Source organism: Oncorhynchus kisutch, linkage group LG21, assembly GCF_002021735.2.
Source record: "Oncorhynchus kisutch isolate 150728-3 linkage group LG21, Okis_V2, whole genome shotgun sequence".
Taxonomy (NCBI): Eukaryota; Metazoa; Chordata; class Actinopteri; order Salmoniformes; family Salmonidae; genus Oncorhynchus; species Oncorhynchus kisutch.
This window is the reverse complement of record NC_034194.2, coordinates 692,611-710,860: the sequence shown is the minus strand read 5'-3', so window position 1 is coordinate 710,860 and position 18,250 is coordinate 692,611. Positions and strand designations below refer to the sequence as shown.

Sequence of the window (18,250 nt, the reverse complement as noted above, 5' to 3'; positions counted from 1 at the left end):
TGGTTAGCAAGTTTGCCTCTGGGCTGTTGTTGCTCCCTACATTGTGATCAGAAGTGGGATGAGTCTATCAGAGTTGCGTATACACGTGAGGGACTTGTTATGTTGAAGCCAGGGTGCACGCTTTTCTGAACAGAGGGGATAGGGTAACAATCCTTGACCTAAGTAGGCCTATTACGATTTCCCCCCAAGTGGGTTACCGTTTTGGAACAGTGATTAGAAAGTTTGCCTGTGGGCTTTGAGACCCATAGGGGAGTTGCACTGTTGCTGTCTGCTACAATACTTTGTATATTGTGTGGTGTGGGGGCTGTGCTTTGGCAAAGTGGGTGGGGTTATATCCTTCCTGTTTGGCCCTGTCCGGGGGTGTCCTCGGATGGGGCCACAGTGTCTCCTGACCCCTCCTGTCTCAGCCTCCAGTATTTATGCTGCAGTAGTTTATGTGTCGGGGGGCTGGGGTCAGTTTGTTATATCTGGAGTACTTCTCCTGTCCTATTCGGTGTCCTGTGTGAATCTAAGTGTGCGTTCTCTAATTCTCTCCTTCTCTCTTTCTTTCTCTCTCTCGGAGGACCTGAGCCCTAGGACCATGCCCCAGGACTACCTGACATGATGACTCCTTGCTGTCCCCAGTCCACCTGGCCATGCTGCTGTTCCAGTTTCAACTGACCTGAGCCCTAGGACCATGCCCCAGGACTACCTGACATGATGACTCCTTGCTGTCCCCAGTCCACCTGGCCATGCTGCTGCTCCAGTTTCAACTTCCACCTGACTGTGCTGCTGCTCCAGATTCAACTGTTCTGCCTTATTATTATTCGACCATGCTGGTCATTTATGAACATTTGAACATCTTGGCCATGTTCTGTTATAATCTCCACCCGGCACAGCCAGAAGAGGACTGGCCACCCCACATAGCCTGGTTCCTCTCTAGGTTTCTTCCTAGGTATTGGCCTTTCTAGGGAGTTTTTCCTAGCCACCGTGCTTCTACACCTGCATTGCTTGCTGTTTGGGGTTTTAGGCTGGGTTTCTGTACAGCACTTTGAGATATCAGCTGATGTACGAAGGGCTATATAAATACATTTGATTTGATTTGAATTTGATTTGATATATATATGTGGTAATTAAGTAAATGGGAGACAACATGAAAGACTAATTAACATAACCCACTGGAGTTTGATAGAAACAAAAATGTTTTTTCACACGGAGAGTATCCTCTTGGTTTATTCAGACCTTGAGAAAAAGCATCAATATCCAAATGAAAACATTAATCGTGGGTCAATAATATATTTTTTAAACAGCTTTACAAACCGGTGCGATAATGTTTTGACCTCTCAGATACCCAAACATCAGTCAACCAACAAAACTGACATTTCTGAGCGTGACCTTGTTACCAACACAACCCTTAAAGTAAACACTAAACAATGAAATGACCACCAAAAAACAGCCACAGTGATAAACTAAATTCAGATCCTTAAAAGATGTCTCATCACTCTTGATCTTTTGAAACATGATACATAAAGAGCCATTTAACACTACTGTGAAAAGTAACAAACAGCTAGAAAATTAACCTTGGAGTGTACTAGGCCTACCTTTTACCAAGGGAAATCAGCATCACTTGGGGTGAGTGATCAGATTGTATGTATGTATTATTTTAAAGGTTGTAAAATCCAATAACAAATTCCTGAAGTTAAAATACAAAATGACCTTTGCTTTTGTACCACACCAGTTTGGGTTCTCAAACTCATTTCCGTCCAATAGTTAGGCTATGTAATATAAGGGGGGAAAAATTATTCCTCAGAACCATGTTAGCTCATAAGGTACAGTTATACACAGAAGATGCATGGTTCTTGAAAAAGTTGTGGATTATACAAACATTTGCTTGCTTGCTCATTAATAATGATTATTTATAGCCCCTGAAGGGATGTCACCCTGTTAAGGTAACTAATAGACAACATCCATACATGGTTATTTTGTAAGCTACATTGTGATGGTTTAAGAGGCTTCACTAGCTCCCACACTAATGCATGTCGTGTCAAGATGTTTTCAGAGATTATGTTCTCTCTGCAGTGAAACAAACAACATGATTGGCATTTCACAGTAGCAACATGTGTGTGATACTATCTAACATGCAGGAGACATATTGCTCAAGTAGTTCCCCGCAATACAACACCAATGTAGGACAAACCTTAATATTGGCTGTGCAATGCAATCAAACAAAAGGGCTGATCTGATTTAACATGAATGAAATAGGAACTTTTATGTACTAAGTGATCTCTAAGAGTGGATTCAGACTTAATGATTTTAGGCTGTGTACAGTATACAAAAAGGAAATACTACAATTTTTGATTTGTCTGTAAAGCCAAATCGATGGCTACAGAAGTTCTGGTGCTAATTGTATAGGTCATTTACAATACCCCTACATTGCCATGAAATCTGAACAACAGATTAAATAATTGATTATGCAAAAGAGCGAGTGCATGCTCTTGCCTTTGTGGCATGAACAATTTCATAGGGAATTAGGTTATAACCATTGCCAATATTCAGTATGCGTTTCTATTTGTTCTGGTTTCAACCAGTGGAGCAATTCTAGTGTTTTTGTGTATTGACATGATTTAAAATGTGCTGGTACAGTAACTGCTCAACAAGACTATATTGAAGTGTGGATTCATATTACAATAATAATTTTAAAAAGCTTAATTTAAATCCACTTCATTAACTGTGTATTGCATAGGCTGTTTGCAAGACACTAGATTCCAAAAGCATTAAAACGAATTTGCTAAGGATTTGTCTATAAATGGTTACATTTTTAATTTAACTAGGCAAGTCAGTTTAGAACACCAGCCAAACCCGGACGACACTGTGCCAATTGTGCGCCACCCTATCTGACTCCCACTCCCGGCTGGTTGTGATACAGCGTGTACTCGAATCAGGGAGTCTGTAGTGACGCCTCTAGTACTGAGATGAAGTTCCTTAGACCGCTGCGCCACTCTACTGTGTGTGGCAAATGTGCTAAGGATTTGTCTACTGTATGTGGAAATGTCATGAAATTACATTATTTGTTTTCCACCTCTGTACTAAACACACAGACATCAAACTCAAAAATATATGCCTAAACTTTTAGGCAATAAGACACTTTGATTATGCATACATTTTTGAAAGTGCAGATTTAGTAGGTTCTATTTTTTGGTGTTTAAGTGCATACATTTGTTCTCACGTTTATGACTTTGAAGTAACAGACAGACATTAATTCAGGCAGGACACAGTCTTTTGGTGTGTTTGGAGTTGTAGTGGCTCCGCATGTCCTTGCGAAGGCGAAACTTCTCCCCACAGACGCTACACATGTACAGGTGCACGTCCATGTGCTTCTCCAGGTGCTCTCCACTGGGGAAGATTTGAAAGCACACCTGGCAGATAGTCTCCTCGGCCGACAGGTGCGAGGTCATGTGGCGCACATGGTCGTGTTTGAGGAAGGTTCCCTGGTCGCACACGGGGCAGACGTAGCGCGCCATGCCCTTGTGCATGTCGGTGTGCAGCCGGAGCTGCCGCTCACGCAGGAATTGCTTGCCGCACGTCTGACAGCTGAACTGCTTCTCCTTGGTGTGGACGGTGTAGTGCTCCCGCAGGTGGCAGCGCTGGTAGAAGCCCTTACCACAGATGGCACAGAAATGCTTGCGCCGGTGGTCAGGCTCGACACCGTCATCCTCCAGCAGGACAGGGCGGAACAGCTCTTGCTCGTGGCAGGTCAGAGCGTGTTCCAAGGCCAGGCTTTCACTCTGGAAAAGCAGGCCACAGTGGGGGCAGGCCAGGTCGCCCCCCTCCAGCAGCCCATCGTCCATGGCCTGCAGGTCCTCTGGCAGGGGCGTGTCGCCTTCCTCCCCATGAGAATCAGTGTCCGCACTCTGAGGTTCGCCACAGCGCTCAGCATGCTCCTGCAGTTGCCACCCCTTGATTAGGACCTGGCCACACCTCCCACAGGCACAGATGTGGCCCATGTGGCTGGAGATGTAGTGGGCTGACTGGTACTCCTCCGTGAGAAGTTCTCCACACAGCTCACATGGCAGACTTTCACCGTCCTTCTTCTCCTCTTTAATCTTGTGCATTTTAGCAGGTATGCCAGAATCCTCATTGCTGGACATGTGCCCTTCAAATGGCTTGTTGCTGTCGTTCATGACGGAAACACCAGCCTTGGGCTCCTGGTCAAATTTAATCGGGTCCCTCATAGTGTCATTGAGTGCGCTGTGCCTCGCACTGATATCTTCCACCTGGACCACCTTAATGCCATCCATCATCTCGGACACCACGTTTTCTTCCGGCTCCACCTTGATGGTGATATTTCTGGCAGACCCAGGCTCGGTTCCCGTACCAGTTGCCACAGATCTGATCGCCGTGTCGGAGTCAGACTTGTGGTCCGGCCAATCTCCTCTAGCCTTGCAGACCACCCTGTGCTCCTCCATCTCCTCAGAGGCCGAGCTCTCCGCCTTGCTGGAATCATTGTCTGTCTCTGCGCTGGTCCTGGGGACCTTGAAGGCCTTACGGTTGGTGCAGGTGAGGATATGCTCAATCAGCAGCTTCTCGCAGCTGAAAACAAAGCCGCAGTCGTCGCAGGTGTATGTGCGTCCGAAGCGGGGGCGCTCTTTTAAGGTGGCGATCCGGGCGCTGGGCCTCTTGCGCAGGTCACAAGGTTGCTCAGCTACACTGTCTAGCAACGGTGATGCTACTACTACCAAAGGGGGTGCCACTTCCTCCACCATGAGTGGAGGCCTGTTGACTGGGACAGGAATGTTTGGTTGCACAGCAGTAATTGCAACTTTGGGCTTGCACTCTGGGGCACCTGGCTTCTGCTGCTCATACATGCGGACTCCAAACATCATTTTGCCGATAATTGCCGGGCCAGCGGAGGAAGAGGAGCTGGACGAGGAAGAGGTAGAGGAGGACGGTGTGAGGTTTGAGGCGCTTCTGATGTCCCCGAGGTCCTCCAGGGAGTCAGGAATGTAGTACATCTGCAGGAAGGCCATTGAGGCCTTGAGCTCCTCGAACTCGTAGCTGCCCACCACGATGCGGCCCAAGTACATGAGCTGCAGGACTAGGTCGAAGCACTCTGCGCTAATCTGCATGTTGCTGAGGTCCATGCGCGCCGTCCCCTGTTGGTCTCGGATGAACATCATGCGGAAGTAGGAGCTGCAGGCAGCCAGCATGGCCTTGTGGGCCCGGAAGTAGATGTCGCCGATGGCAATGCAGCAGTCACACAGGAAGCCCCACTCCCGCTGGTTGTTGAACTGCTGCAGGACATGCTCGCTGTGGCTCGGCCTCGCCATCAAACTGGAAAAGGAGCAGAGAGGAGAGAATTAGCAAAGCAATGCTAACAGCAGATTTAGCAGATGCTAAACAGCAGCAATGTAGCACCAAATCTGTTCGAAAAACAAGTGTGTAAACTTGTGCAGAGACCAATTGCATGTCTTAGGATGTCTTTATAAGCTAAATTAAGCTGTTATTTCTTCATGATACCCCGAGAAAAATAAAAGGTTAAATGCAACAATATAAGAGACATATCTGAATCAGTCTTTTCACAACACAAGAGGAGACCCAACAAACGCAACATAAAAACACAATTGTAGGTACTCCACACTCCTAGGCATTCGATAATTTACAGATTAATGGTTTCTTATTAAATTATTTAAAAAAATTAACACTCATGCCTTAAAAAAGGTGGAATCCACAGGTCGCCCCACATCTTGTGTTGTGTTTTCACTTTGAATGAATACAATAGGGTTGAGCCTTGGGCTGGCCTTTTGGGCAAGGTGTGTCATTGTGCTAAATCATGCCTACTCAAACGACGCTGCTGCCATGGCTTCGGGGCTGAAGAGGAATGAAAGTCACCTGGGAGCTACAGCCGCCAAAAGCAAACACAGAGCAGACTAAGCCAACAAGCTAGCTAACTTGTTTGCAGATAAACTGTCCTGGTAGCAGGGACAACATTTTCAGAAAATATCGACAGAAACTAGCATAATTCTCGGTTTTTGGATCTGAATCAACTCGACACCAAAAGAGAAAAATAAGTGAGAAAGAGACTGCTCATGACCAATCCAGAAACTGGATATACTTTGGAATACATTTTGAAAGTTGGAAGAGTGGCACCGAAATGGCCCCTTTCTCATGGACTGGTAGGTAAGTGTTGGGTGGAGTTTTTAGCCTGCTAGCTACTAATCTTAGTGTATACAATGTTGAAGCTATCTTCTGTATTCAGACTGTTTTGTTCTCAAAGGAATCTAACGATATCTATGGGATGTAAACAAATGTGTGCGCAAAATTGGAGAGAAATAAGCTTTTTGTGCATATGGAACATTTCTGGGATCTTATTTCAGCTCATGAAATATGGGACCAACACTTTACTTGTATATTTTTGTTCAGTATAGCTTTAGCTGGCTAGCTAACATTAGCTAGTTGAAATAAAGGCATTGGGCTACTCGTGGGTTTTATGCAGTGTAGCCAGCATCCCAGTCACACCTCTTCACTGTTGACATTGAGTCTGGTGTTTTGCGGGTACTATTTAATGAAGGTGCCAGTTGAGGACTTGTGAGGTGTCAGTTTCTCAAACTAGATACTCTAATGTACTTGTCCTCTTTCTCAGTTGTGCACCGGGGCCTCCCACTCCTCTTTCTATTCTGGTTAGGGCCAGTTTGCGCTGTTCTATGAAGGGAGTAGTACACAGCGCTGTACGAGATCTTCAGTTTCTTGGCAATTTCTCAGATGAAATAGCCTTCAATTCTCAAAACAAGAATAGACTGACGAGTTTCAGAACAAAGTACCTTGTTTCTGGCCATTTTGAGCCTCTAATCGAATCCACAAATTATGCTCAACTAGTCTAAAGAAGGACAGTTTTATTGCTTCTTTAAATCAGAACAGTTTTCATCTGTGCTAACATAATTGAAAACAAGTTTTCTAATAAACAATTAGCGTTTTAAAATGATAAACTTGGATTAGCGAACACAACGTGACATTGGAACACAGGAGTGATGGCTGCTGATAATGGACCTCTGTACTCCTATGTAGATATTCCATTCAAAATCATCAGTTTCCAGCTACAATAGTCATTTACCACACTAACAATGTCTACACTGTATTTCTGATCAATTTGATGTCATTTTAATGGACTTTGAAATGAGCTTTTCTTTCAAAAACAAGGACATTTCTAAGTGACCCCAAATGTTTTGAATGGCAATGTATATGTGTGATGTTACTGTACCAAATGTAATAGCTAGATGCATTTTTAGTGGTGTTCCTGGGCTGACAATGCTGTAGACCACCTAGCTTTGGCATCAAATCGTGCCTCTAAAGTCCATTGTGCGAGACGGAAAGATGGAAATGTCGAGCTTGATGAAACATCATTGAGCAAAAAAAAAGCACAGAGGAGAAGTCCAGTGAGCAGAGGATGAGTGTAGCGGGCACACAGGCAGCAGAGGCACGCAAATTAAACTTGCAAGTGTGAGTTTGAGCATGCAGAACATCATTACCACCTGCAAAATATTAATTTGAGAGCAGAGATTTGTTTTGTTTTGCAGAGATACTACATGTTGATACTCAGAAGTTACTGAGCTCTCATGTACACACGTACACTCCGCACCTGACATGGATTTATCCTCTCACACCAAAAAAATCTTGCTCTTGCAACTGCAATCTTTTACTCATCTTTTATTGCAGGTGATAATTATAGCCAATGAACTTAGTTTACGAAATAACACAGTCACAAAGTCACAACGATTATGGCTAAACTCTCTTATTTCTTCTAAGAATGTATCTTATTAAAATCTGAACCCTAACCTTAAATTAAGACCAAAAATTTAAAAAATGTTTTCATACATTTTTACGACGTGGCTATGTTATTTAGTGGAAACCGGATTTTGATGGTGAAAGTCAAGGTGATGGTGAAGTAGGGACGATAATAAAAAGCTAAGCGCTATCATTTTTCAGTCCAGAATCTAACCAACCAGCTAATCAACTATGATTTCAATATTCAATTATCAATAGTTATTTATTTTAGCTTCTGTTATTAAAGCAGGCTATTGATTAGGCAAGCTAGGTTAGCATCAGCTAGCAGAGAGCTAGTTAGTGTTTAACCACAGAAAAGTAACCAGTATCTTTGGTTTAAACAAGAGCACTAGCTAAGTTAATGAGGTGGTGTATGGAAGGAGGGCTTGAAAGACCAATGACTGGGAAGGAGTGGTGGAGGATGGAGATTTTGATTACTTTTACTTTGGCAGTTTTGTGCAGCTAGAATTAAAGAGAATGACTTCTAAACATCTCCCTCTCTCCATGAGGCCCATTTTAACTATGAGGTGGGGAAGTTGCTCTCTGCTTAGCCGACAGAGATAGGAGATACAGGAGTCCACTCTGTTCAAAGTCTCCTCTATGCACATCACTCTGGACTTCTTGCAGGTAACCATGACTTCTATCAATAACCCCCGTAGTTAATCATTTGTGGAACTGAGAGTTCCTCTAATTGCTTTGATGCTTTATGGAGGAATAGTCATTAGGGCATTAGTCACGTAGATAGGATGACTTGTTCATGATGGCGCCGGTGGGTAGGGCTGCCGACTTATCGGCCCTCAACCAATCATAACAAGTGGAGGACAGAGGAGCCTCTTAAAGAAGAAGTTACAGGTCTGTGAGAGCCAGAAATCTTGCTTGTTTGTAGGTCACCAAATACTTATTTTCCACCATAATTTGCAAATAAATTCATGAAAAATCCTACAATGTGATTTTCTGGATTTCTTTCCCTCATTTTGTCTGTCATAGTTGAAGTGTACCTATGATGAAAATTACAGGCCTCTCTCATATTTTTAAGTGGGAGAACTTGCACAATTGGTGGCTGACTAAATACTTTTTTGCCCCACTGTACATATGAGATGAGTAATGTAGGGTATGTAAACATTATATAAAGTGGCATTGTTTAAAGTGACTAGTGATAAATTTGTTACATCCAATTTTTAATTGTTAAAGTGGCTAATGATTTGAGTCAGTATGTTGGCAGCAGCCACTCAATGTAGTGATGGCTGTTTAACAGTCTGATGGCCTTGACATAGCTGTTTTTCAGTCTCTCAGTCCCAGCTTTGATGACCTCGCCTTCTGGATGATAGCGGGGTGAAGAGGCAGTGGCTCGGGTGGTTGTTGTCCTTGATGATCTTTTTGGCCTTCCTGTGACATCGGTTGGTGTAGGTGCCTTGGAGGGAATAGCTACGCTGTTTGTATTCGGTCATGTTTCCAGTCGCCTTGCCCCGATTAAAAGCAGTGGTTCGTGCTTTCAGTTTTGATCAAATTCTGCAATCAATCCAAGGTTTCTGGTTGGGGAAGGTTTTAATAGTCGCTGTACAACATCACAGATGCACTTGCTAATGAACTCGATCACCAAATCAGCCTATACATCAATGTTGTTGTTCAACTCTGTCCAGAACACATCACAGTCCACGTGATCGAAGCAATCTTGAAGCGTGGAATCATATTGGTTGGACCAGCGTTGAACAGACCTGAGCACGGGCGTTTCCTGTTTTATAGGCTGGGAGCAACAAAATGGAGTCGTGGTCAGATTTTCCAAAAGGAGGGCGAGGATGGCTTTGTATGCTTCGCGGAAGTTAGAGTAACAACGATCCAGAATTTTCCTAGCCTAGGTTGCGCCTTCCATATGCTGATAAAATTTAGGGAGCCTTGTTTTCAGATTAGCCTTGTTAAAATCCCCAGCTACAATAAATGCAGCCTCAGGATGTGGTTTCCAGTTTACATAGAGTCCAATGAAGTTCGTTCAGGGCAGACACCTTGACTGCTTCGGGGGGGGGGGGGGGGGGGGGGGGGGGTGTACACGACTGTGATTATAATCGAAGATAATTCTCTAGGTGGATAATGCGGTCGGCATTTGATTGTAAGGAATTCTAGGTCAGGTGAACAAAAGGACTTGAGTTCCTGTATGTTGTTATGATCACACCACGACTCGTTAATCACAAGGCATACACCCCTGCCCTTCTTCTTACCAGAGAGATGTTTGTTTCTGTCGGCACAATGCGTGAAGAAACAAGATGGCTGTACCGACTCCGATAACGTATCCCGAGTGAGCCATGTTTCCGTGAAACAGAGAATGTTAAAATCTCTGATATCGCTCTGCCACTGGATCCTAGACTTCCTGATGGGCCACCACCAGGTGGTAAGGGCAGGTAACAACACATCTGCCACACTGATCCTCAACACGTGGGCCCCTAAGGGGTGCGTGCTCAATCCCCTCCTGTACTCCCTGCTCACCCATGACATATCTCAATTACCTCGACACTGGTGCCCCCCCACATTGACTCTGTACTGGTACCCCCTGTATATAGCCTCCACATTGACACAGTATCGGTACCCCCTGTACAGTGCCTTGCGAAAGAAAATACCATGGCTTTCAGTCAATCAGCATTCTGGGCTCAAACCACCCAGTTTATAATATAGTATTTACTGTAGTGTTTTTGCAGACATTACTGTAATATTTACTGTAGTGTTTCTGCAGACATTACTGTAATATTTACTACTGTGTTATTATATTTGACATAGAAGTGGAAGCATTCCACTGGGACTGAAATCTGAGCAGATGGGCTCAGGGCCTCTGCTCTTTTCCATAAGCTGTAGGGAACACAATATACAGTGCCTTGCGAAAGTATTCGGCCCCCTTGAACTTTGCGACCTTTTGCCACATTTCAGGCTTCAAACATAAAGATATAAAACTGTATTTTTTTGTGAAGAATCAACAACAAGTGGGACACAATCATGAAGTGGAACGACATTTATTGGATATTTCAAACTTTTTTAATCAAAACATCAAAAACGGAAAAATTGGGCGTGCAAAATGATTCAGCCCCCTTAAGTTAATACTTTGTAGCGCCACCTTTTGCTGCGATTACAGCTGTAAGTCGCTTGGGGTATGTCTATCAGTTTTGCACATCGAGAGACTGACATTTTTTCCCATTCCTCCTTGCAAAACAGCCTTTGTGAACAGCAGTTTTCAGTTCTTTCCACAGATTCTCGATTGGATTCAGGTCTGGACTTTGACTTGGCCATTCTAACACCTGGATAGGTTTATTTTTGAACCATTCCATTTTAGATTTTGCTTTATGTTTTGGATCATTGTCTTGTTGGAAGACAAATCTCCGTCCCAGTCTCAGGTCTTTTGCAGACTCCATCAGGTTTTCTTCCATAATGGTCCTGTATTTGGCTCCATCCATCTTCCCATCAATTTTAACCATCTTCCCTGTCCCTGCTGAAGAAAAGCAGGCCCAAACCATGATGCTGCCACCACCATGTTTGACAGTGGGGATGGTGTGTTCAAGGTGATGAGCTGTGTTGCTTTTACGCCAAACATAACGTTTTGCATTGTTGCCAAAAAGTTCAATTTTGGTTTCATCTGACCAGAGCACCTTCTTCCACATGTTTGGTGTGTCTCCCAGGTGGCTTGTGGCAAACTTTAAATTACACTTTTTATGGATATCTTTAAGAAATGGCTTTCTTCTTGCCACTCTTCCATAAAGGCCAGATTTGTGCAATATATGACTGATTGTTGTCCTATGGACAGTCTCCCACCTCAGCTGTAGATCTCTGCAGTTCATCCAGAGTGATCATGTGCCTCTTGGCTGCATCTCTGATCAGTCTTCTCCTTGTATGAGCTGAAAGTTTAGAGGGACGGCCAGGTCTTGGTAGATTTGCAGTGGTCTGATACTCCTTCCATTTCAATATTATCGCTTGCACAGTGCTCCTTGGGATGTTTAAAGCTTGGGAAATCTTTTTGTATCCAAATCCGGCTATAAACTTCTTCACAACAGTATCTCGGACCTGCCTGGTGTGTTCCTTGTTCTTCATAATGCTCTCTGCGCTTTTAACGGACCTCTGAGACTATCACAGTGCAGGTGCATTTATACGGAGACTTGATTACACACAGGTGGATTGTATTTATCATCATTAGTCATTTAGGTCAACATTGGATCATTCAGAGATCCTCACTGAACTTCTGGAGAGAGTTTGCTGCACTGAAAGTAAAGGGGCTGAATAATTTTGCACGCCCAATTTTTCAGTTTTTGATTTTTTTTTAAAGTTTGAAATATCCAATAAATGTCGTTCCACTTCATGATTGTGTCCCACTTGTTGTTGATTCTTCACAAAAAAATATATCTTTATGTTTGAAGCCTGAAATGTGGCAAAAGGTCGCAAAGTTCAAGGGGGCCGAATACTTTCGCAAGGCACTGTATATAGCCTCCACATTGACTCTGTACCGGTACCCCCTGTATATAGCCTCCACATTGACACAGTATCGGTACCCCTTGTATATAGCCTTCACATTGACTCTGTAACGTAACACCCTGTATATAGCTCCGCTACTGTTATTCACTGCTGCTCTTTAATTATTTGTTTTTCTCATCTCTTACTTTTTTTTGTTGGTATTTTCTTAAAACTTCATCGTTGGTTAAGGGCTTGTAAGTAAGCATTTCACTGTAAGGTCTACCTACACCTGTTGTATTTGGGGCATGTGACAAATATCAAAATCATTATGTTATTAACTATTATCAACTGCTGTCTATTTGGTTAGAAAGATGGTTCTATACAGAGGATAATTCTGTACTGAATGGAGAGCCATCCTCCTATAGGTTGACTTCATCCCTAAACACACACACACACACACACACACACACACACATAAGGGATGAAGGGAACCTGTAGGAGGATAGCTCTCCATGACAAGGGTTGGGCGTGAAATGACAGTAGGCTGTTTAATACTAAGCCATACTTTTTTAAAAACTTTTTTTAAATTTAACCTTTATTTAACCAGGTAGGCAAGTTGAGAACTAGTTCTCATTTACAACTGCTACCTGGCCAAGATAAAGCAAAGCAGTTCGACAGATACAACGACACAGAGTTACACATGGAGTAAAACAAACATACAGTCAATAATACAGTATAAACAAGTCTATATACAATGTGAGAAAATGAGGTGAGAAGGGAGGTAAAGGCAAAAAAGGCCATGGTGGCAAAGTAAATACAATATAGCACAATAAAACACTGGAATGGTAGTTTTGCAATGGAAGAATGTACAAAGTAGAAATAAAAATAATGGGGTGCAAAGGAGCAAAATTAATTAATTAATTAAATACAGTTGGGAGAGAGGTAGTTGTTTGGGCTAAATTATAGGTGGGCTATGTACAGGTGCAGTAATCTGTGAGCTGCTCTGACAGTTGGTGCTTAAAGCTAGTGAGGGAGATAAGTGTTTCCAGTTTCAGAGATTTTTGTAGTTCGTTCCAGTCATTGGCAGCAGAGAACTGGAAGGAGAGGCGGCCAAAGAAACAATTGGTTTTGGGGGTGACTAGAGAGATATACCTGCTGGAGCGTGTGCTACAGGTGGGAGATGCTATGGTCACCAGCGAGCTGAGATAAGGGGGGACTTTACCTAGCAGGGTCTTGTAGATGACATGGAGCCAGTGGGTTTGGCGACGAGTATGAAGCGAGGGCCAGCCAACGAGAGCGTACAGGTCGCAATGGTGGGTAGTATATGGGGCTTTGGTGACAAAACGGATTGCACTGTGATAGACTGCATCCAAGTTGTTGAGTAGGGTATTGGAGGCTATTTTGTAAATGACATCGCCAAAGTCGAGGATTGGTAGGATGGTCAGTTTTACAAGGGTATGTTTGGCAGCATGAGTGAAGGATGCTTTGTTGCGAAATAGGAAGCCAATTCTAGATTTAATTTTGGATTGGAGATGTTTGATATGGGTCTGGAAGGAGAGTTTACAGTCTAACCAGACACCTAAGTATTTGTAGTTGTCCACGTATTCTAAGTCAGAGCCGTCCAGAGTAGTGATGTCGGTCAGGCGGGTATACTGACTGATGAGTGGCATGGATTGGTACTTGACTCAGTCCCACATAGTATGTTATCATTTATTTAGCTAAATGATTATCCATAGTTGCCTCTTTTGATACAGCAACAGTCTTAAAATGCACTGTTACCTTGAATGCAACATTAAGATGTTAAACTTTCCAACTCCAAATGAACTCTATGACATTTCCTATTTTTACTCTCTCTCTCACTGCAGTTGTTCTCAGATGATGGATCAGTGTGTGTAGAAAACATATCTGACAAGGTTAGTCAGGCTTCTACTTCATCACCCTGGACCACTACACCTACGAGGCAGAGGATGCCAATTTTGACCTGTGTGTTACCTTTGACCTTGACATAACTTTCTCCGACCCCACTATATGCTGAGGGAATTCACGTGTGTTATTATCACATCTGTGTACATTCCGCCACAAGCAAAACCAAGGCGGCACTCAGCGAACTGTAAAGGATCATTAGCCTGCAAGAATCCTCTCACCCGGAAGTAGTCTTTATTGTTGCGGGTGACTTTCAAATCAAACCAGTCTGAAACAAACGTTGACAAAAAAATCACCAACATGTATTCTGCCCCACAAGAGGATCCAGCGTATACCCCCTGTATATAGCCTCCATATTGACTCTGTTCCTGTACCCCCTGTATATAGCCTCCACATTGACTCTGTTCCTGTACCCCCTGTATTTAAATAAATATTTTACCTTTATTTAACTAGGCAAGTCAGTTAAGAACAAATTCTTATTTTCAATGATGGCTTAGGAACAGTGGGTTTACTGCCTTGTTCAGGTGCAGAATGACAGATTTTTACCATGTCAGCTTGGGGATTCGATCTTGCAACCTTTCGGTTACTACGCTCTAATCACCAGGCTACCTACCGCCCCACCATGATGCGTATGAAGCCACCCCCCGTCCCAACTTCGGCGAATCAGATCACACAACTGTTGAATCCCTTTGGATTGATGAGGAATTGAAAAATTGTTTGGCTGAGAGAGATGAGGCAAAAGGTATGGCAAATGTACTGAAAATCAAGAAATCAGGGTGTTTTTCAAATATCTATTCGATAATATATCAACCGGGACAGTTGGCTTTTCACTAGGACCAGGAGTAACAATGGCCGCCTTTCTCTTTTGCGCACAACTCACTCTGAGAGCCCCCACCTATCCACTTACGCAATGTGGTCGTTCACGCTCATTCTTCAAAATAAAAGCCTGAAACTATGTCTAAAGGCTGTTGACACCTTAGGGAAGCCATAGAAAAAGGAATCTGGTTGATATCCCTTTAAAATGGGCAAAATGCATAACAACAGAGAGGTTTCAAAAACAGGGGCACTTCCTGATTGGATTTTCCTCAGGTTTTAGACTGCAATTTAAGTTCTGTTTAACTCACAGACAAAATGTTGACAGTTTTGAAAACTTTAGAGTGTTTTCTATCCTAATCTGTCAATTATATGCATATTCTAGCATCTGGTCCTGTTTTCTTTGGGAACGTTATTTTTCCAAACATAAATATAGTGCCCCCTAGCTTCAAGAGGTTAACAAAAGGCTAAGCTGTGTTTTGCAATATTGTACTTGTGATTTCATGAATATTAATATTTTCTAGTAATATTATTTGACTGTTGCGCTATAATATTCAGCGTTGCTGATGACAATTATACCGGATCCGGAATGGGTGGTTCAGAGAGGTTAATTTGACTAATATTATGGTATTTCTATTCAGAGAAAAATGGAAAACGAAACCCTCATGGTTTTCCGTCAGGGTGGAATGGAAAATACGGCGCTGACGGTCGGGAGTAGGCTACGGGATTGGAGGAGTCTAAATGGTTTGCCTTCATTAGACAGATTTGTACCAATATTTCTGTAAATCAGCAATATTTATTCCCATAGTAATTCGTTATGGATCACTAAATAATCATCTGCATTTTGAAAGAGTATTTTTATCATTATTATATTGATGAAATGTGTTTTTGTTTATTAGGTTACTGTGCAATATACAATACTGTAGTAAACTTTTTTTTTACTGTAGTAAACATGGGAAAGTGCCTAATTCCTTACATAAGGGAGAGCAGTCTGTACTACAGAATGCGGGGCACTCAGGAGACCGGTGTTATTTCACAGTTGTGATGTCTTCACTATTATTCTACAATGTAGAAAATAGTAAAAATAAAGAAAAATCCTGGAATGTGGAGGTGTGTCCAAACTTTTGACTGGTACTTGCTTAATTAAATTGACTAATATTATGTTTTTTCTATTCCAAGAAATATGAAAAACCCTCTGGGTTTCCATTAGGATGGAACAGAAAATATGGTGCTGTACAACGTGACGGTCGGCAGTACAGTACTGGGCTATATGTCTCCTGTCTCCTGTCTCAGCCTCCAGTATTTATGCTGCAGTAGTTTATGTGTCGGGGGGCTAGGGTTAGTTTGTTATATCTGGAGTACTTCTCCTGTCCTATTCGGTGTCCTGTGTGAATCTAAGTGTGCGTTCTCTGATTCTCTCCTTCTCTCTTTCTCTCTCTTGGAGGACCTGAGCCCTAGGACCATGCCCCAGGACTACCTGACATGATGACTCCTTGCTGTCCCCAGTCCACCTGGCTGTGCTGCTGCTCCAGTTTCAACTGTTCTGCCTTATTATTATTCGACCATGCTGGTCCTTTATGATCATTTGAACATCTTGGCCATGTTCTGTTATAATCTCCACCCGGCACAGCCAGAAGAGGACTGGCCACCCCACATAGCCTGGTTCCTCTCTAGGTTTCTTCCTAGGTTTTGTCCTTTCTAGGGAGGTGCTTCAGGTGCTTCTACACCTGCATTGCTTGCTGTTTGGGGTTTTAGGCTGGGTTTCTGTACAGCACTTTGAGATATCAGCTGATGTACGAAGGGCTATATAAATAAATTTGAGTTGATTTGATTTATTTAGCAAAAGAAGCTCCACAGGGCACGAGGAAAGAGTAGGCTGTCCTTGTAAATAATAATTTATAAACTTTTTGGGGATGGGGGCAGCATTCTGAATTTTGGATGAAAAGCGTGCCCAAAGTAAACTGCCTGCTACTCAGGCCCAGAAGCTAGGATATGCATACAATTGGTAGATGTGGATAGGAAACGCACTACAGTTTCCAAAACTGTTACATTAATGTCTGTGAGTATAACAGAATTGAAATGGCAGGCGAGAACCTGAGGAAAATCCATCCAGGAAGTGCTATTATTTTGAAATGGGTGTTTTTCCATTGAAAGCCAATCCACCATTTAAAGGGATAGGACCCAGATTCCATTCCCTATGGACTCCCCTAGCTGTGCACAATCTTTAGACATTTTTTCAGGACTTTATTCTGAATGAGCTGTTTCAATGAGAAGTCCCCAACCTGTTTGGTGCGTAATCCCGAGAGCGCGTCTTTCTTGTTTTTCATTTATATTGACGATGCTATTGTCCGGTTTAAATATGATTGATTATTTAGGCTAAAAACAACCTGAGGATTGATTATAAACATCGTTTCACATGTTTCTAAAAACTTTACGGATACTATTTGGAATTTTCATCTGCCTCTTGTGACCGCACTTGAGGAATTGGATTATTGAACGCCAACAAAATTGAAGTTTTTGGATATAATCTAAAGTAGACTAATCTACTTGGCTGCTAACTGTTTGTAAAGTTTTGTGTGCGGAGCGCTGTCCTCAGATAATCACATGGTTTGCTTTCGCCGTAAAGCCTTTTTGAAATCTGACATGGTGGCTGGATTAACAATTAAGTGAAGCTTTATTTTGATGTATTGCACTTGTGATTTCATGAAAGTTAAATATTTATAGTGATTTAATTTGAATTTGGCGCTCTGCAATTTCACCGGAAGTTGTAGAGGTGGGACCTGATCCATAAGAAGTAAACTGACTTGCCTAGTTAAATAAAGGTTACACTAAGAGCATAACATTTCTGTACCCTAATTTTCTAATTCTTGCCTAACCAATACCAAAACGGAGATTAAGTGAAATTGAAAATCTGATTTATCAGGACCAGTCCCCATGCTTGCCTCAGAGCAGCATGAAACTGTGCTAATATAGTTGTAGGCTTTTGCTTCTAACTTCAATATGCTCTTTAAATAAATAAGACCATTTTAAACAGCACATTACTCAACACTAGTGAGACTCATTTCACCTATGGTAGGCCTACAATATATCGCAAAAATATTTTTTTTTCTATGATGTTACTCTCTGCCAATAATTGCATTTAGAGGATTGGAGCACTCTAAATGAATATCTAAGGGGAATTTTTTGTTAGATATTCTCACAGATCCTAAGGTGCTTTTATATCATTCTTAATGAATTAATAATAAACGCTGTGATTAAAAAGTAACAATATTTTGGAGATGTAGTTTTCAGTTAA

The 18,250-nt window shown here is 42.5% G+C and overlaps 1 protein-coding gene across 1 annotated transcript in view; it reads right to left on the bottom strand.

Moving 5' to 3' along the window:
• Positions 1–1,180: 1,180 nt before the first annotated feature.
• The window catches only part of LOC109880237 (zinc finger and BTB domain-containing protein 1-like), a 29,839-nt gene continuing 12,769 nt past the window's right edge, over positions 1,181–18,250 (bottom strand). Inside the window, exon 2 of the mRNA XM_020472464.2 lies at positions 1,181–5,310. Coding sequence (XP_020328053.1) covers positions 3,240–5,306 — 2,067 coding nt within the window. The 5' untranslated portion in view covers positions 5,307–5,310 and the 3' untranslated portion in view covers positions 1,181–3,239. The remainder of the gene's footprint in view (positions 5,311–18,250) is intronic.